Raw genomic sequence first — 21,338 nt, forward strand, 5'->3', positions numbered from 1 at the left:
AAATGCTTTATCTCACCTCCATTTCAGAATCATGAGATCTGTTGGTCCATGTGATCTTGATAAAATACTGTGTAACCCACCTTGGAGGGTACTTATTTTCTCAGTGAGGGAATAAATCTCTTATACCCCGCCATGAGCAATACAGGTTGCACATAGACCTCTGAGAGGCAGAATGAATCCCTTATACCCTGCTTCAAAGCAAAACGCTGCACACTTTCCCGAGTCACTGGAAGTCACGTGACATAGCACAAGTTGACCTCAGCTCAATCGAACAGCTGTTTTCTATCAATTTTGAATTTGTGTTAATTCTTTTACAATGTCACATTTAAACATGTAGGCGAGATAAATTCATTGCAGCAGGATCACGAGGGGTACACGGGGGTTATATGCTTCCTGTGTTAGGTTTTATACCTCGATCCGGAGGCAAGACGCATAGCGCATACAACCATATGTTCCCGTGAGTGATCCTGCTACAACTTATAGTGTCTTCTTTTCATTTTCTATACTGTGGGTCTCTCCAAGTAAGAGGATGAATTAAAAAATATGAAAAGTTGCATGCTGCTATGATCGTAGGTTTTGGTTCACTTTGATTATGTTTCAAGGTTTGTCAGCACCATACCCATGCTCAAGTGTTTCACCCTAATTGGTAAACGTCACGACTTGCATCCCGAATCAACGCCATGATATAACTGAAATATTGTTCAAATCAGTAATAACCCCAATTCGCTCTCTCTCTCTCTCTTCCCCTCTCACCAACTCACCAACTCACCCACCCACCCACCCACTCACTCACTCACTCACCCACCCACCCACTCACTTACTCACTCACTCACTCACTCACTCACTCACCCACCCACCCACCCACCCACCCACCCACTCACTCACTCACTCACTCACTCACTCACTCACTCACTCACCCACCCACCCACTCACTCACTCACTCACCCACCCACTCACTCACTCACTCACCCACCCACCCACCCACCCACTCACTCACTCACTCACTCACTCTTGTCCCCTCCCACAGGTACTGCTTGATGAGTGTGGCGGGGTGCTACACGGACTTCCACATCGACTTCGGCGGCACCTCCGTGTGGTACCACATCCTCCATGGAGAGAAGATATTCTGGCTCATCCCCCCGACAGAGGCAAACGTGGAGCTCTACGAAAACTGGGTGCTGTCCGCCAAACAAGGGGACATATTTCTCCCGGACCAGGTGTCGGAATGTCAGAAGATCCATCTCCAGGCCGGCGATACATTCATCATTCCTTCAGGTCAGGGAATATGTTGGGTAGCCTAGTGGTTAAAGCGTTCGCTCGTCAATCCGAAGACCCGGGTTCGATTCCCGACATGGGTACATTGTGTGAAGCCCATTTCTTGTGTCCCCCGCCGTGATATTGCTGGAATATTGCTAAAAGCGGCGTAAAACCATACTCACTCACTCACTCACTCAGGTCAGAGAATATGTTGGGGTCATGGTGTGTGTTGGAATCTTGTCTCCCTATGAGGTGCGGTGGGGTAGCCTGGTGGTTGAAGGGTTTGCTCATGACCCCGTAGGACCAGGTTTGATTCCCAAAATGGGTACAATGTGTGAAGCCTGTTTGTGGTGTACTTTATTGCGGAATATTCTAAAAGTGGCATAAAAGCCAAGCTGGAGGCAGAATATGTCGCCTGTACCCCAGCGTGGCGCACGAGGGTGGTGACAAGGTGTGACTTGTGACTGTGTGTCTTCGTGCCTTGTCCTTACTGGTGTCTGGATTCCAGAAGCACAGGCGTGTCTGGTCCTGCCTTGGTAGTCCTGCTAGAGTTGTAATAGGGGCGGTCGGGTAGCCTAGTGGTTAAAGCGTTCGCTCGTCACGCCGAAGACCCGGGTTCGATTCCCAACATGGGTACAATGTGTGAAGCCCATTTCTGGTGTCCCCCGCTGTGATATTGCTGGAATATTGCTAAAAGCGGTGTAAAACCATACTCACTCACTCACTCGAGCTGTAATATTGCTGGCTGCCGTGAAGTACAACGTGTCCTCACTCACTCACAGGGTCAAGTTGTGGACATAGAGGTTATCACGCGAGTGTGTTTGGCGAGCTAAATACATAGTGTTTATTCCTAATACAGGATATTTACCATCCCCAAACACACAAGCCTGATAACCTCTTTATCATATAATGTCGTTCTTTAATTCTGTGCTTCAAAATCGCTTTCCCTCTCTCACAAACATTACCGAAACATTGCGAGTTTTCCTGGAATGCGCGCATTAATATTTATTACGTCATAGGGTAAGTGATGTGTCAGTCGGACAGTGACAGTAGCCAATACAGCGGCGAAGCAACATATACCAACCCCACGCAAAACGCAATATTTATTGTTTTTAATTGCCTTTCGCGGCAATCCATCGGTCTGTCCGCTAGAGTAACAACCCTTTGTCAAAGGGAAGCTACTCTTACCCTATTCTATGAGACGTCACGGCCACGGTCAGACACATTTTGTGAAGATCGGAAATCCTGTACTGTATTTTTATCCAAACTTGGCACATTATGGTCAAGTGGTGAACTGGTGCTTTTTGATAATTTGGGATTTTAAAAAAATCTATTTTTCGAGTTTCCATGGCAATAACTTATGATTGTCTCGTTTCCAGAGCAGATCGTGAAAACTGCACAATACTTCTTCACCAAACTTGGCACATATATAGATAGGTCTAGTGGTTTAACTTTAATTTCAACTGCAACAACTTTAACTTTGACCTGAAAATGGGGGTTGTTATTCACTGTTACTGACCGGGTCCCTTCATGTACTTGACATAGTTTCCTGTCATGTAGCTGGAATATTGCTGAGTGTGGTGATAAACAACAAACAAACAACTTACCTGCTTTTCCCTAAAATATCCAACATATCTTGATACCTGTTGTCATGACAACTGCAGGTTGGATCCACGCTGTGTACACTCCACGGGACTCTCTGGTGTTTGGAGGTAACTTCCTCCACAGCTTCAACATCCTACAGCAGCTGCGAGTGGCCGACGTCGAGGATAAAACACACGTGAGTTGCCTCCCTTTGTAAATCACAAATTTTATTAATTTTGTGTATTGGTGTTTGAATAATTAAGCTGATTTGATAGAAACATGTACATTGATTATGTCAATGGCATATTTTTTAGTCATTAAGTTTAAAGATTAAAGCTAGGTGAGACTGCCTCCTTGGTGTAGTGTATGGAGCATGCAGAATCTCTTCTCACATTATACCTTTTTTATCCCCCCGGCATATAATGCGGGGGGATATAGCGATCAGCCAGTCTGTCTGTCCTTCCGTCTGTCCGTCCGTAATCATTTCCTTTTCCAGGGCAGAATTCCAAAACCATTCCGTGTATTTGATCGAAACTTGGCAAATCTATCAGGCACATACTGAAGTGGTGCCTTTTGATATTATGGGATTTTTCTAATTTTTATTTTTTTAATTTTTTATGGAATGAAGTTGGACATAGACTCAATTGGGGATGGGGTTCGTTTCCGGTGCAGAATTCCAAAACCATTCAGTGTATTTGATCGAAACTTGGCAAATCTATCAGGCACATACTGAAGTGGTGCATTTTGATAAAAAAAAATTACGAATTTTTATTTTTTACAATTTTTATGGAAAGAAGTTGGACCTACACTCCATTGGGGATCGGGTTCGTTTCCGGGCCAGAATTCGAAAACCATTCAGTGGGTAAACAATGTATGCTTCTTAAAGAACATTCAACTGTTGACTCATTACATAGAGAATTGCACATTTACTAGTGGTTACTTTACAGACAGCTGCCGGGGGATCTGTCATCTTTCTGATGACTCTTGTTTTATACCAGCTCACCTGTAGTGGCACAAATCAAAAACAAAATTTTTATTGCTTCCCACCCTCACCACCACCCCCTCACCCTACCCCCGCACCCCCACCTACGGACTGGTATTTTCCTGTAAATATATGTCAAGTCAAAAGAACAGTCAGTTTCTCCTAAAGACCAGAGTGAACCCTGTAGAAATATATGTCAAGATTATCACCAACCCCGTTAATGATGCTTTAATCATGATATGTTTTCCCCTATCAGGTTCCACAGAAATTCCGATATCCATTTTACAACGAGATCATGTGGTACGTGTTGACTCGCTACGTGGAATGTGTGGGCAAGAAATCGTACCTGAAAAAACCCGAGAAGATCGACCTCGATGAGCAGCCAGAGTCTCCAGGATCCTTCTTCACCAGCGATGATTCCCGGCCACCTTCCCGGAACCCCGACTCCCGGCCGCCATCCCGGAACCCAGAAGAACATTCACCGGTCGACTTTTCAAAGATCAAGCTGGAGAAGGATGAAGAACAGAAACTGTCCAAGAGCATCACCATCCCGCTTACTAGAATTGATGATTCTGGGATCAAGAAGTCACAAAGTGATGACGAATCGTTGAGGAATTCAAGATCAGTTCGGAAATTGTCAACAGACTCGGTGCATTCTGAAAATGGTTTTGCTGAAAATGGTGACATGGACAAGAGAAGCAGTGATGGTGGGAGGCGGTGGATACATTTGACCAAGTATGAGTTGGACGGACTTGCCAAGCTGGTGGAGAAGGTGGAGAACTTACCGCTCAACAAACGGGGGGTTCCCAAAGATCTCCTGGACCCCGACGCGGTGATAAGGGATGTCAGGGTGAGATATGAAACTTGGGGCTGTTTTTGCCAGAAATGAGTTGCCTCGTTGTTGAAGGTGCCGCAGTTTGCTTTGAAGAGTTGCGTCCCTTTGACGTACTAGCAGCCAATGATTGTGGGTTCTAGAAACCTATGATTGTGGGTGATTGTGGGTTCTAGAAAGCTGTGGGTTCTAGAAGCCTATGATTGTGGGTTGTAGAAGCCTATGATTGTGGGTTCTAGAAAGCTATGATTGTGGGTTCTAGAAGCCTATGATTGTGGGTTCTAGAAGCCTATGATTGTGGGTTCTAGAAGCCTATGATTGTGGGTTCTAGAAGCCTCTGATTGTGGTTCTAGAAACCTATAATTGTAGGTTCTAGAAGCCTATGATTGTGGGTTCTAGAAGCCTATGATTATGGTTTCTAGAAGCCTATGATTGTGGGTTCTAGAAGCCTATGATTGTGGGTTCTAGAAGCCTATGATTGTAGGTTCTAGAAGCCTATGATTGTGGGTTCTAGAAGCCTATGATTGTAGGTTCTAGAAGCCTATGATTGTGGGTTCTAGAAGCCTATGATTGTGGGCTCTAGAAGCCTATGATTGTAGGTTCTAGAAGCATATGATTGTGGGTTCTAGAAAACTATGATTGTGGGTTTCACGTCTAAGTTTAATATATAATAGGTTTTGTATATAATATTTCTTAAATTCTCAAACCAAACTCAATCACTGACCATAACGTACATCTATTGTTGTTGGTTCTACAATTGCCATAGACTTCCTTCACAGTGTAGCCATTATGTTTTTGATGAATAGGAAAAAGGACAGTCTGATTACATTACATATATTACATTATTACATGTACCTGTGTGTGTGTAGATTCACACATGTAAAGAAATTCACAAAATAATTACATGACGTGGATTATTCTCCTATAAAGCTGAAACATGTAGGAGAACAATCTGTCTGGTATAATTGTTATATATATCCAACTGTCTGGTACAGTGGTGCTGCATGTTATAACACCTCCGGTGCCACTTCTATTGCAGGGCCTAGTGGTTAAAGCGTTCACCCGTCACGCCGATTCCCGACATGGGTACAATATGTGAAGCCCATTTCTGGTGTCCCCCGCCGTGATATTGCTGGAATTTTGCTAAAAGCGGCGTAAAACCATACTGACACACTCACTCACTCTATTGCAGCAACTTCTGGCAGATCACAAGTACGACAACATGAAGGCGGCGGCAAGTGGAGAGCCCACGTGCTGGGTGCCGGAAACCACCAAGGTACTGAGTCCCTGTCTGTCTGTCCGTGTCAACTCTCTGTCCTGCCATCCTCCAACTCCAGGGCATTGTTGGCCCAATTGCCGCCCACATCAGCAACATTTACCACTGTTACTCCGAGGTTTAGTGTCCCTATGGTCTCACGCAAAGCATTCGGCAACAGAACTTTTACTCACACTGCATCTGTGATCTGGAATTCCCTTCCAGTGGAAATTAGGCTATCTCCAACTCTGGACACTTTCAAGACAAAACTAAAGACTTATCTCTTTTGTTTCATCCATTCATTTCCCTTCTGACCCTTATACTACAAGACCGTATTCTACTAATTTCATCGTACTAATGAAAAGTTATCTCTATCACTTAAGAGAAGCAAAATCAATAATCATTTGCCCTGGGGGTTATGCCCTCACCCTGTACAGTCACTTCTCTCATATGCATCCATATTTTACCCAAAAGCTCAATTTAGTAAAACTACATTTAAGTAAATATAAAAAACCTTTTTCCAAAATACCCTGGTTATACTATGACCCTGTGTGAGGGGCTATGAACGACTACGTAGACGGAAATGGCGCTGAAGAAATAGACTTTATTATTATTATTATTATTATTATTATTATTATTATTATTATTATTATCCAAGCATATGTCACACCTACAGTCAAGACTAGTGGTGGCACGTGGTCCTGTGCACAGCACACAGGCCACAAATCAGGTGAAGTTGAATGACCTTGGTCGTGGAGAATAATTGGAGGGGTGACTGCCATTGGCGGCATAACTCCGGAGTGTTTCTAGGGATTCATTCCTGCCCCCCACTCTAGCACATGTAGGACATGTGGTGTCGCTTTAGGCACGTGCCTCTGCTAACCCAGCAGTGAATGGGTACCCGGTAGGATTCAGTGGTAATCTGGTTGTTAATGGCAGCTTGGGTTGTATACTCCTCAGGGAGCTGAGAATGAAAAACAAAGATAAGGGCACATTGATCCATTGATCATAATTGTTGTTGTTGTTGTTGTTATTATATGGAACTGATGTTTTGGTTGTGACAATCATTCATTCTTTCACTCCTTCTTTGTTTCCCTGCTCCCCAGAAAGTGAAGAAGCTGAAGACAACAACGACGTACGTAGGAGGGAAGACACCAAAAGGCAGCACAGCGAACAAAGTGGCGTCTGGAAACCGGCGGCGACGCACAAGGTGCAAGAAGTGCGAGGCGTGTACGAGGTCCGACTGCGGGGAATGCAACTTCTGTAAAGACATGCGCAAGTTCGGGGGCCCTGGCAGGATGAAGCAGTCCTGTATCAGCAGGAAGTGTATGGCGGTAAGTCCCCCTGTGTTCAGTCGCCCCTGAGTTCAGTCCCCCTGTGTTCAGTCTCTCCGAGTTAAGTCCCCCGAGTTCAGTTCCCCCCGAGTTCAGTCCCCCAAAGTTCAGCCCCCCAAGTTCAGTCTCCTCTAAGTTCAGTCCCCCCGAGTTCAGCCCCCCAAGTTCAGTCCCCCAAAGTTCAGCCCCCCCAAGTTCAGTCCCCTCTAAGTTCAGCCCCCCAAGTTCAGTCCCCTCTAAGTTCAGTCCCCCCGAGTTCAGTCCCCCAAAGTTCAGTCCCCTCTAAGTTCAGTCCCCCAAAGTTCAGCCCCCAAGTTCAGTCCCCCCATGTTCAGTCCCCCAAAGTTCAGTCCCCCCCGAGTTCAGTCCCCCAAAGTTTAGCCCCCCAAGTTCAGTCCCCCCATGTTCAGTCCCCAAGAGTTCAGTCCCCCTAAGTTCTGTCCCCCAGAGTTCAGTCCCCATATTCAGTCCCAACAATATCTCTTACATTTGGAAGAGCATTTAAGAATGATGACACTCTCTGTTCTTCTGTTTCCAACATTTTTTAGTGTATCATAAGATGAAAGCTGTTAATACAGAAAAATAATCTGTAGAAAGGGGTCAGCCTGTATAAAGGTTACACTTTTATGAACAGAATCTGTTTTTTCAACTTCCTGAAAGTTGGCCCTTGATATTGACTGATATTCACATCTCTGCTGTTGGCAGCCTGTGTTGCCGCACACTGTCACCTGCTGCATCTGTGAGAAGGACGGCAAGATGGCGAGTGAGGACAACCCGGACGAGATGGAGACAGTGGTCATGGAGTGCAGCCTCTGTTGGGAGATCGTCCATCCCGCCTGTCTCAAGGAGAAGCACGACTCTCTAGACAGTGATGGCATCGTCAACGAGGACCTCCCCAACAGCTGGGAGTGCGCCAAGTGTTGTAACGAAGGAAAACAGGGGCAGCTCAAGGTAGGTAACTTTGACCCCGTGTTGCATTTGTGACCAACTAGTGTTATTCCGGGACAAGTCGAATAGCGACTCATGCCTCCGTCTGCGACTGGGTTCCGTCTAAGCGCAGACAGGCATCGCTTAAAGAATTGTCAACTTATTGCGTAATGATTCACGTATATTTCCTCCATATATCATATATATTCCTGATGCTACTGAAAACACATTGGGACTTTATTATACAGTATAGTTTAACTGTATGTTGGGTATATTTTTAAATGCAAGACATATGTTAAATCTAAAATTATTCCTGTGGGATTCTTTGACTGAAGTACTTGAAGTCATACGCACATTCTGATTGGTTTGTCGTATTTTCGCAAATAACATTCATCGATAGGGGGACAAGTCTTCTTGTAGCTTACTGAAAGGTGCGGGTGGTGACGAATGCTTGTGTTGCTCAAATGGGCAGATCAAGGGAGGTAATTCTCAACAAGTCTTGTAACGAGGGCAAACGGGAAGTTCAAGGGAGGTAATTCTGATCATGTGTTATAACAAAAGTAAATGGGGCCAGCTCAAGGTAGGTAACTCTCAACAAGTGTAGTTACAGTAGATACATTTCTGATGGGGTTAAAGAATATGGGGGAAATTCAGTAAATTGTGAGAGAAACTTCATGATGGTCAGTGAAAATGGAGGGTTTGTTTCATGGTAATTGTGTTATCCAAGAAACTTGAAAATATTGTATAATTGTTTTTAAACATAGCTGTTTTGAGTTTGTTAGTGTTGTATTCAGCTGCTAGAGTTGTAAAGGGTTGTATTTTGATTTAAGCCTAAAACACCTAAACCAGTCGGCCGACCTAAAGGAATTGACAGTAGACGGTCGTCCGCCAGCAGTGTGGGTGACCTTGACGTGAAGGAGGAGGAGGTCGAGTTGGAGGTGACCTTGGAGGCGACCTTGGACAACAACAACACAAAGATGGCGCCAGTGAAGGCCGTCGAGGGAAAGAGGGTCACATCCAAGGAAACACCAGCTCCCCCGAAACCCACGCCCTCCCCAACACCCCTCCCCACACCACCCAAGCTCATTAAACGAGAGAAACTTGTCCAACATCGAGTTAGCCAACAGAGGGCGCTGAAGAGAGACAGACTGAAGCATGTGAGACGTCTGCAATCGTCCGACACAGTCAAGGTAAGATGCATGCTGGAAACGTCTGAGACTTGAGGTCTGCATGCTGTTGATGTATGGGTTGTTAGACAAATACCGTATTCGCCATATTAGGCACCATGCTCCAATGAGTGCCTTCGCTCTACTTCTGGACCAATATGTATATGATCTTTATAAGCCCCCCCTACTCAGTAGAGGTGTAACAATACGAGAGGGTCGCGATACGATACGTATGGCGATACAGGGGTCGCGATACGATACGTATCACTATACAGTGTTTACTGGTACAAGCTAAGCCAAGTTGATGTCTTTCTGCTCTCTAAAAGATGTGACAAGTACAGTTGAAGAAGATATAAGGTGTTTATTTACTGTTATAGCATCTTGTCAGCAATACAGTATGTTTTACTGAAACAACAAACTGGCTTTGAAACTGTTAAACGTATTTCATGTTTAAAAGTACCGTATTTTCTTGAGTATAGTGCGCACCCCCTTCTAGCGGTTTTAATATTTTGGAAAAAAAAGAAATTTGAATATTATGCGCACAAAAAAATAACACCGTACCCCTACAGCGAAGACCGGCAAACGAACGGGTGATGAGAAACTTTGTCAGTACAAATTCGAAATTTGAGATAAAAAATCACCAGACATGTTGATTTACCGTTTAAATTGTATTTTTTGTTCAGTCCAAATATACAAAGAACACTTTTTCTAGCCAGACAGTGTAATTACATGAATAATTTGCGAACTTTAGTATGGATTTGTTGACATGGTATTTCCGGTGTTACGTGCTCACGGTAATGTCTTTCCATGGGGGAAAAAACATCAAAACTCATTAATTCGTGTATAATGCGCACCCCCTTCTACACAGCTGTCTTTTGGAGAAAAAAAGTGCGCACTATACTCAAGAAAATACGTAAGTAAAACTGTGTTATGAAAATACTGTATATATCGTGATACATGCTTTCCAAATCGATGCATCGTATCGTGGGCTGTGCATCGGGATACAATACTGTATCGCCGTATCGTTACACCACTACTACTCAGACATTACAGTCCATATATACTTTTGTATATTACACATTGTTTTACAGAAAACAGAAGCGCAGAAGGGGTATGGTTGCCTGGTAACTTATCCAAAAGGTGTTAGTTTCATGGATGTTTGAGCTAGGTTTGTTCACCACTCAATCTGTATATGGTTTTAATAAGTGACCCTTTGTCAATTTTCTAGGTGACCAGGGTGCTTTTTTTAAGGCAAATACGGTAGTTTAATAGCCAAGCAGGAGACATGCATAGTCAATTCCTCACCAGTTTTGTATGTTCTTCCATCACCTGGGAATAAATACCACTGATAGGCAGTCTAGATAGACCTTTGAAGATCCGGGTTTGAATTGGTCCTCAGCAGCCCGTGCTTGCTGTAAAAGGCGACTATGCTTGTCGTAAGAGACGTCTAACGTAATCGGGTGGTCAGGCTCACTGAGTTGGTTGATGTATGTCATTGTACCCTAAGTGAGTAGATTGATGCTCATGATGTGAAGCACTGGGTTTTCTGGTCCAGACTCGATTATTTACAGACCGCCATCATATAGCTGGAACATTGCTTACAAGGAGACAAACAGTACAGAGATCTAAGAACTTTATTATCAAACTGCAAATTCAATACATTTGTGAAGCTTTTTACATCAAAAGATAAACCATACAATGTCGTGTCAATTTGTATATGTCCCATGTTTTAATTTTACAACTGATGAAGTGAAATCTTTGTAGCCCATGTGACATTAATACTATGTGATTGTGTCCAAATGTAGAATTGTACGAAAGTGTATTTGGTCATGAGGCCTGTCGTGCAATGAATAAATCTTTGATTTGATTTGAACTGCTTAGAAACTCCCCATGACCTATTTTTTCAGAGAGTTCTGCCTCAAGTGCGAGCTACCATCATCCCAAAGTCTCCTCCTCAGTTCATCAGTCGGAGCAGCAAACGGGCGTTAACAGACAGCAGCGACGAAGACGACGACGACGATGATGACGATGCCCCTAGTAGAAAGCGTCCCCGCCGAGAGGTAGTCCTGCCTCGCCGTTATCTCGATTAAACCACCTCCCACCCATCATCCTCATTGTCCCTGGCACGGATGTCTCACGTGGATGTCTCAGGCAGATGTCTTACGTAGATGTTTCACGCCATCCATCATACAAAACTTATCTGACGTGTTGGTTGCCATGTCGATTTCGCCTTCCACGTTTTGCTATGTTGAGGTTTAAGGTTTTTAATTCATGTTGGACGTCAGAATTTTCGAGTTCAGATACCGTTCAAGTTCAGACGAGTTCAGACAGTTATTTCGTTTCAGACTTCCCTTGGCAGCAGAGTTGAATGTTTACTAAAATTTGAGGTTTGTGCAGTTGTGAGATGGTTGTACGTTCGTTTTTGTGCTTTTGATATTTGGGCTTGTATTTGTGGCCTGATGACATTGGTATCAGACTTGTACTGACAATGTGTATAGCCTGATAACATTGGTATCAGACTTGTACTGACAACGTGTATAGCTTGATGACATTGGTATCAGACTTGTACTGACAATGTGTATAGCTTGATGACATTGGTATCAGACTTGTACTGACAATGTGTATAGCTTGATAACATTGGTATCAGACTTGTACTGACAATGTGTATAGCTTGATGACATTGGTATCAGACTTGTACTGACAATATGTGACTTGATATCAGTAATATCAGACTTGTACAGACAATATGTGACTTGATAACATTAATGAGTAACTCCTGCGTCACGTTATGATTGTTTATGTGAGCTGCATGTGCTGTCCTGATCTGTGCCTGCTCGTCTACTACAGACTTAACTTACTTGCAAGAAAATTAGGTTAGTATTAGCACCAAACTACTTACCACAGTTGTATCACAGTCATACTTTACCGGTACTTGTACCGCAGTTTATCTCAGTTTATCTTTATCTAGGTTGATGAGGTGTCAAGAGGTCTGTGTATGGACAGAGTCCTCCGAGTATGCTAGATCCGCCCTGCACCTCGACCTGGGCGCCTGAACCCCGTGTGTTAGAAATAGGTGTCACGATTCACTGATGCATCAATGATTTTCACTTGACGACAGGGGTAGATTTAACAACAAATGTTGTATGTAGCCGGCAGGGCTTGCTCCTTTCAGGAGTTACTGGCCCTTCTCCAAACTTACTGGCCCTTCTCCAAACCAACTGGCCCTTCTCCAAACCAACTGGCCCTTCTCCAAACCAACTGGCCTTCAACTAAGTATGGGAGGCCAAGACTGAGTGACCTAGGGGGGAAATTTTAGAACTCCGCGCCCCTATAAACGTCATCTTTGGTACTCATGAGAATAAATCTTGGCTTCCATTTGCTTCATTTTGTGGCGATTTATGAGCAAATAGTTGTACAAAATGGCTGTAGGTTGTGTCACTCTACCGAGATTTTCTTTGAGTTGACCATTCACCAGAACTCATCCCCCCTAAATATTTTCTCATTGAAATTACGTAATTCATGAGCATTGTCCAATTACAAATATTAAAAATACACAGAGAATAGGGAAATTTTGACCAGACGGACAAATACTTTATGTTTCACCAATCCTTTTGTAATTTTCACCGGCCACAGGCCAACAGGCCACTAGTTAAATCGACCCCTGGACGATATTACACATTATCCACCTACCATTCATGGTTTGGTTTTGTATTTCAGTAACATTTCTAATTTTCAAACAGTAATATTTGAGGAAAAGTTTTGCAATAACTTGACCAGATCACTATTCAAGTTTGTGTTACCATACTGTCTATCACCAAACTATAAAAGCTGGTTCCTAGCAACAACATCTTGCTAGACAGTCCACAAAATGGCACAAAGTAGTATGACAGTGGCTACAATATTGTGAGTCGTGTATTACGAGGTGTATCTATATGTGAGGCAGGAATATCGTGACACCCTAGTTGTAGACCTGTGTTACAGGTACAAAGTAGACCCCGACAGAATGACCAGGGGTAGCATTTTGTGAAGACAAATTTATATGTTTTTTTTATCAAATTTGCAAAAGATTTGCAGAGTGTAAATAATTGTGTTGATTTAGTGTGACCTGTGTTGTACATACACCAAATGGATATTTTATGAAAGTTTGTCGATGTGTTGATGTAAGTTGCCCTCAGGAAGGTTGCGGAGACGGGGTGAAGGAGGAGAGAGTTTGAAAGATGCTACAAGACTGGACATGCTCCCTGATCAAAGTGGATAGTTCTCTAATTTGGCCAGACGAAGTATTCTATTCTTTTTTATGAGAGTTTTATGGGCAAAATAGACCCCATAAATTGTGAATGGAAATTTGATGACCTACAATTTCAGGATTTTTAGAAAATAGTTATTTTGATTTTAAGGCCATTTGTTTGATAAGCTATTTGTGATAAATGTCTTCATATATTAGCTTAAATAAAACCGCTATGGAGAAGAGATAGCATGCTTTTAATCACAGCATTTTGGGTTGACTCTTATGTGAAATAAAAACATTTGTCTGGCTGAAAAAAGTTAGAAATATACAAGGCAAAATAATATATATTTTACAAAACCTTACTTATATTTTGATTTTCTGTATTCTGTTTAAATTAGAGGACATGTATACACACTTTGTGTAGATCCACAAGCCTGAATAACATTTATAAAGATTTATGAGTGAAAAGCGAGGGTGAAGAAGAAAACGCTTCTTCTAGATATAAAAGTAGCATGTATTGCTTGTTGAATGGAAGGTTGGTATGGAAGAGAAAGGGTGTGGCTGAGATTGTGAAGCTTGTTGCAAGCTTGCGCTGTACATAGTGTCGCTGTACATAGTGTCGCTGCCAGTATTTATCAGTATTGTGCTTGTCACCACCTTACGAATCAGAGGAGGTAGAAATATTACAATATATAGAACATTGAGAAATGTAGTTTCAAAATTGTAATAAAAATAAAATCCCATAAACATATTTCTTAGAATCAATCTCTTGTCCCGAAAGGTAAAATATACGAAGAAATGAAGATGGAAATCTGTGTTGACTTGTTCCACTCTACTCTGTGACATATTGCGCCTGTTTCCTGTAAATACATGCTTTGTAGTTTCAAAATATTAATAAGAATCAAATCAAATAAACATATAGTTTGGAAATAATCTCTAAAGAATATTGTCCAAAAAGGTAAAATAAAATACAAAATAATAAAAATTGAAGTCTGTTTTATGTCTAATTACACATTTGGGAAAGTTTGGTTTCTGTTTAATCTGTAATCAGAAAACAAATACCTGAACATACAGGTGATTCTGCAGACGCAGACGTCAGTCAGTAGAACGAGGTTGGATTAAATCCGTTTTTGTATTTAAGATAATCTGGTTCTTCAAGTTAAGCATGTTAAAGATAACATACACTTCAGGTTAAGCAAGTATAAGTACAAGGCATTTGTTTGAGAAAACAGGTACTCTGGGATAGAGAAAAGAAGGCTCTCTTTGACAGTTGGAATGTGAAATAAGTGGTTGTTCGGAAAATGTCGCGACAGTAGTGTTGGACGCATGCTGCTGTCAGTGTGTAGACAGGAGGTATGTTGATGTTGCTGATCTTGTGTTGTATATAGTGTCATGTCACCATCATCATCATCATCACCATCATCATCATCATTACCATCATCATCATTACCATAATCATCATCATCATCACTAGGGCTGTAACGATCCACCGAAGATTTGGTACATTCCAATATGTTGTGCCAGGATAGGATGCATTTTGAAGTTGGGCCTCAATAGAAGATGATGCAATTATATGTGTGAGTGAGTGAGTGAGTGAGTGAGTGAGTGAGTTGGGGCTGCAATGATCAAATGCTGGAAAATAGGAAAAGAAGTTTTAATGACGTTTTTCTTTTGTGTGAGCAAGAGGTTTCAAACCAGTTTCAGTGTCATTATTTTCCCGTTTTATCGTTTGCATCCCCGACAACTTATCCTGACTACGAGATACGAGATACGAGATATGAGCCATATCTCAACGGTGTGTACCGTTCCAGCCCATATCATCAGCCTGAGTAGTGTACAAGGACTCTGGGAGATTGGATGAACACAATGTCAGCTTCATATGGACAGAGTTGGGCAGTACCCAGAATACACCCTCTCACTCTGGCGGACATTGTCCCTTTATCTGCACCGAGTCAGGTGGTGTTCACGCTATTGACCACCAGTTTGACAGCGTGGACCTGAGTGTGATGATAACGCTGATACCACCTGCATTCCTCCGCTGTGTTTGATAATGTTTATTGTGTTTTTTTACCTGGGGGGCAATAAACTACAGATGCATCATGGGACCTGGCTCCAGTGTGTACCGGTATTGCGATACTTACACCTATTTCATAATGGTAGATGTCAATGTTTCTTCAAGTCGGGGGGGGGGGGGGGGGGGGAGTATATGTAAGTGAAATAATTTTACAAACAATTTGTTGGTGTACAGTTTCGCAATGCATACACTGTCTTGAGCCAGGTACGATGGTACATAGGAAACTACTATTACTGGTATGAAGTGTCACCTCTTGGTCTGTTACAGTAGAAGAGGTCATTTTATTGTCAAAATTGGAGGGATTTTAACACGGCTTAACAGCTTTTGTCATGGCCTCTGATATACGAAGTGTCTAGCAGAAATTATTTCAAAAAGTGATTTCTGAACACGCAAGGTCGGGAGAACTAGAGACTCTTAATATTTCACTATCAAATATTAACATTTCTCTAATATTTTATTTAATTCTAACAGTATTTGTTTCAGGGCCAAGTTCACTTTATTATCAGAATTGATGTACCTAATTTGGTGATTGGCTATTGTATCAATACTGCTTGAAATGTGTAAAATACTTTCTTTAATCATGTGTTTTCTTGTAAATAGAAATATTTGCTATTTAAAAAATGAAAGGTTGTCAAACATTTTTTATCACAGAAAAAATCTTATGTGTTCGGGATTTTTTAAACAAGAAGTGATATGAAAAGCCAACTCACTGGGCAGCAGTTAGTCAGTAAATGGGCAGATGGCGATGAAACTTAGTTTCATATGATTGGCAGCTTAAAGTTAACAATCCATCAAAATCATTAACTATATTAACAATTTGTAAACTAAGTTTCAATTGAAAGAAATGTTTCCATTTTGTAATTTAGGTTTAAAATTAGATGAAAGAGTCTTTTTTATGGTGTATGATCAAAATGATTTTTTTATAACTTTTTTAGTGAGCACTGTTAGTGATGCAAATAGTAGGTTACCATAGCAACAATTATCCCAGAAATCTACAGTATTAAACCCTAGATAACACTGAAATGTGACACAGGCAAATGCATAGATTAATTTGATGGGTTATGTCGTTGATGGAAGAAAGGAAGAAAACAATTTGTTGACAGGCAGAAAGTAGAAAATTGTGGTGGTGTGGCCCCTCGGGGGAAACATGTTCCGAATCATCTGTCACATGTTCCGCATCATCTGTCACACGTTCCATTGTTTATCGTGGGGCAGATCTATGATACTGGGCAGCGTCTGATTTAACCAATGCAGTTTGTGCCTGATAGCCACCATATTGTTTTTAGCCTTAAGTATCTTAATGAGTGATTGTACACTTCATGTTTGATCTTCGGCCCCAAAGTCGTTCGTTCTGATTTGACAATGTTCAATGAAAGTGAATCCTGTAGATATTTATTTTATTGCTTCACAGGTTTCTAATTCACCAGGAAATAAAGCTTAACATTGACTTCCAGGCTTTGTTTTCATTTCCCAGAGTCCCTGTCAGAGTACTGCCAGTTCAGAACACTAGAACTAGTGGAAAAGCAACAACAGTTTTTCTTTTAAGCCTCACCTGAAACTTGAAGATTTTCACCTTTCTTCCATTACAGAAAAGGTTACAACTCCGAGACAAAAAATTCAAATTTCAATTTCAGAAAGTCTTTTCCCTTAACTTGCAATTCAAGACTATCAATTAACAAAATGACTCAATATTAATGTGAACTTTCAATAATACAACACACTATATTGTTTGAACACATGATTAATACATTCTGACTTTTTGGAAGTTTGGAGTAAAGATTTTCAGCAGCACCAGCCAGAAGACTTGACCTTGACCCTGTCCTGTTAATGTGCTGTGTTGATGTTCATGTTGTGTCCACCACACCGACGCCTGTTCCTTGTCGTTACAGGGCCGCACGCGAGCTCGCATCATGGCCGCCTCCCGCACCAAACTACGGCCTCGCTTCTTCAAGACGGCTGGTCGTGGACAGGACAGAGGTGTGGGTCAGCTGCAGACATCGCCTGCCAAGCGAGGCTGTCATGGTGGAGGTCAAGGGTCAAGTGGCCATCAGAACAAATCACCAAAGGGAAAGGGTTCAAACAGGGACCGATCGAATGAAAGGTCCAATCCCCCATCCGACAGAGGTGAAGGTCAGAATCCTGATCAGCCGGCTGGGTTTTCAGGGTCAAGGTCAAGACGTGGGGATGGAGCAGGTCCTGTGTGTGATAAGGAATTACGGGTAGTGATTAACAGATATGTTGTACGTCCTGCGCCAATCCCACCGCCAGCAGATACAGTGGAGCTGGACACGGGAGACGTCCATGTTCTCAAGCGCCAGATGTGGATGAGTGTGTTTAAGAAACTGGATTTGGGCGACTTAGCCCGGTGTTTGTGTGTGTGTAAGACGTGGAATCGGTGGTGCATCAACCGATGTCTGTGGAAGGAGATCGATCTGCGACAGACACGAATCCGACAGAGCCACCTGGTGGGGATTGTTCGTCGACAGCCGGAATCTCTGATCCTGGCACGGAGTGTCATGACCCCTAAACAGTTATCCTGGCTCGTAGTTCGTCTGCCTCAACTCCACCATCTTGACTTGTCGTATCTGTCATGGGGAACTATTGGCGGCCTCTGCTCCTCTTCCTGCCCCCTCCTACGCTCCCTCTCCCTCAACTGGGCCGTCGGACTCAGCGAGGACTCCTTCCGCGACCTTGTCCTTCCTCCAGCAGACAGGAAGCCTGCTCTCAAGGTCATCAGCCGCCTCCACAAGGTTCACACGCTGTCATTGGCTGGAACTGAGGTTACTGACCAATCAATTGAGATCCTATTGCAGCACATGCACAACGTGGAGAGCCTGAACTTGAGCTACTGCGTCCAGCTGACCAATGCCACCGTGGTGGCGCTGACCAAGAGGGACAGTCCCTTGATGAACAAGCTGAAACAGCTTGACCTCTCAGGATGTCTGCAGATAACGGATCACGTGTTTCACTTCCTGAAAGCATGCTCCCAACTGGAGACCGTCAAGTTTCACGGCTGTCCGAAAGTCACACGGCATGCATGTCAAAAGTTTGTGGATTCCTACATCTGCCATCAGCTCTCCGTACAGGTGGATAAAATGATTATCACCACGCCTGACACAAGTGATGGTTAGACAGGCAATGGTGTGGGAGGGTAATGTATAGCGTGAAGCCAGTGGTGTTGAGACCGGCAATGGTGTAGGAGGGTAATGTATAGCGTGAAGCCAGTGATGGCTAGAGCAGAGGGTAGGGTACAGTCTGAAATCAAGTTTTAAATGTTGATATTATTTGTCTTAATGGTGATATATTCTGTGTATCACACAATGATGGGAGTGACCATTTGACAAAATTAAAAAAAATAAAATGGAAAAAATAAATTGCCCCAATTTCTTTAATTTGCTCGATGAAAATTAACTTCTTGTGTCACAGATGCCAAATATAGATCCTGTTGTGCTAAACAGATTTAAACTATAATAGTGGTGGGAGGAAAGTGAGGGTTTGGACTCAGGTCATGTTGATATAATAATTTTGATTTCGGAGTGGATTATCCTTGTAAGGGGAGACAGACTGAGTGAGATATTTAGATCTGATGCGGGTGACAGGTTACTTTAGTTTTCTTTTGGTAAGAATCCTTGTGAACAGAGGACGCAGATTCATTCCAGCAGTGCACGAGATGGACACATCCGTATACAGTTTCCTTGTGAGGTGAGGCCACTGGGTGGAAAGGAGTCTGTGTCAGGTGTAGATAGGTGACACTCTGTGGGACAGCCGTGTTGGGGAGGCCGTGCAAGGTGGATATGTGACACTCTGTGGGACAGCCGTGTTGGGGAGGCCGTGCAAGGTGGATATGTGACAATCTGTGGGACAGCCGTGTTGGGGAGGCTGTGTCAGGTGCAGATAGGTGACGCTCTGTGGGACAGCCGTGTTGGGGAGGCCGTGTGAGGTGGGACAGCCGTGTTGGGGAGGCCGTGTGAGGTGCAGATAAGTGACGCTCTGTGGGACAGCCTTGTGAGGTGCAGATATGTGACACTCTGTGGGACAGCCTTGTGAGGTGCAGATATGTGACACTCTGTGGGACAGCCTTGTGAGGTGCAGATATGTGACACTCTGTGGGACAGCCGTGTTGGGGAGGCTGTGTGAGGTGGGACAGCCGTGTTGGGGAGGCCGTGTGAGGTGCAGATAAGTGACGCTCTGTGGGACAGCCATGTTGGGGAGGCCGTGTGAGGTGCAGATAAGTGACGCTCTGTGGGACAGCCTTGTGAGGTGCAGATATGTGACACTCTGTGGGACAGCCATGTTGGGGAGGCCGTGTGAGGTGCAGATAAGTGACGCTCTGTGGGACAGCCTTGTGAGGTGCAGATATGTGACACTGTGTGGGACAGCTGTGTTGGGGAGGCAGTGTGAGATGTAGATGCGTGACACTCCCAGCTTAGACATAGCATGTCGCTGTTAAGGAGGCCGCGTGAGGTGTGGGGCCATGTTGGGAAGCCAAGTTAGGTGAGGGGAGTGTCCATTTTGCAGAAGGCCTTGTCAGTGGATGGATGTTTTGATACAGAATGACGATGTGGGTGGATGAATGCTATATTGTTGTTGGATGTTGGCATGAAACGTTCAGAACTGAAGTTGACCATCCTCAAATAGTGTTGTCCGTTTTATTATGATAAATACCCATTTGTAACAGTGCTTCTTGTTGATTTCAGTTGACATGTTAAAAATAGCCATCCATTCAAATTACAATCATGCAAGAGAAATTTGGCATTGAGATGGGGATATCCATTCACATGTGAATCTCTCCTAGGGTGGGTCCAGGGTTTGTATCATGATAGAAGGATGTGATACACTGGGTGATGGAGGTGCGGTGAACATGTGGTGATTGTGTGCTGCGAGTAGAACTGATCATTCAGACTGTGGACTGGAGAGTCAAGGGAGAGTATATGCGAGTAGAACTGATCGTTCAGACTGTGTCGAAAGCATCAAGGGAGAGTCACTGCGAGTAGAACTGATCATTCAGACTGTGGATGGACTGTGTCGAAAGCAACAAGGGAGAGTCACTGCGAGTAGAACTGATTCCCTCAGACTGTGGACTGTGTGGACTGTCTCGGAAGCAACAAGGGAGAGTCACTGTGAGTAGAACTGATCCCTCAGACTGGACTGTGTCGAAGGGCAACAAGGGAGAGTCACTGCGAGTAGAACTGATCCTTCAGACTGTGTGGACTGTGTCGGAAGCAACAAGGGAGAGTCACTGCGAGTAGAACTGATCATTCAGACTGCGGACTGTGTCGAAAGCAACAAGGGAGATTCACTGTGAGTAGAACTGATCATTCAGACAGTGGACTGTGTCAAAAGCAACAAGGGAGAGTCACTGCGAGTAGAACTGATCGTTCAGACTATGGACTGTGTCGAAAGCAACAACGGAGAGTCACTGCGAGTAGAACTGATCATTCAGACTGCGGACTGTGTGGACTGTCGAAAGAAACAAGGGAGAGTCACTGCTAGTAGAACTGATCGTTCAGACTGTGGACTGTGTCGAAAGCAACAAGGGAGAGTCACTGCGAGTAGAACTGATCATTTAGACTGCGGACTGTGTCGAAAGCAACAAGGGAGAGTCACTGCAAGTAGAACTGAGCCTCCAGACTTGGGACTCATCTCATGTCTTGAAAACAACGAGCCAGAAGAAGAAATGGATGAAGCAGACCAACAGT

At 43.5% G+C, this 21,338-nt stretch overlaps 1 protein-coding gene across 19 annotated transcripts in view; it reads left to right on the forward strand.

Moving 5' to 3' along the window:
• The window catches only part of LOC124132061 (lysine-specific demethylase 2A-like), a 51,266-nt gene extending 30,715 nt beyond the window's left edge, over positions 1-20,551 (forward strand). For 6 of the 19 annotated variants that reach the window (XM_046495673.2, XM_048396487.1, XM_046495675.2 and 3 more), the window contains 9 exons: positions 1,028-1,275; positions 2,922-3,037; positions 4,080-4,673; positions 5,848-5,931; positions 7,017-7,244; positions 7,950-8,195; positions 9,002-9,361; positions 11,245-11,397; positions 17,529-20,551. In XM_046495673.2, coding sequence (XP_046351629.2) covers positions 1,028-1,275; positions 2,922-3,037; positions 4,080-4,673; positions 5,848-5,931; positions 7,017-7,244; positions 7,950-8,195; positions 9,002-9,361; positions 11,245-11,397; positions 17,529-18,770 — 3,271 coding nt within the window. In that variant the 3' untranslated portion in view covers positions 18,771-20,551. The remainder of the gene's footprint in view (positions 1-1,027; positions 1,276-2,921; positions 3,038-4,079; positions 4,674-5,847; positions 5,932-7,016; positions 7,245-7,949; positions 8,196-9,001; positions 9,362-11,244; positions 11,398-17,528) is intronic. The other 13 variants (XR_007221085.1, XR_007221084.1, XR_007221075.1 and 10 more) reach the window with 13 other exon arrangements.
• Positions 20,552-21,338: the final 787 nt, after the last annotated feature.

The sequence above is a fragment of the Haliotis rufescens genome, unplaced genomic scaffold (assembly GCF_023055435.1).
Source record: "Haliotis rufescens isolate VD_foot unplaced genomic scaffold, xgHalRufe1.0.p SCAF_15, whole genome shotgun sequence".
Taxonomy (NCBI): domain Eukaryota; kingdom Metazoa; phylum Mollusca; class Gastropoda; order Lepetellida; family Haliotidae; genus Haliotis; species Haliotis rufescens.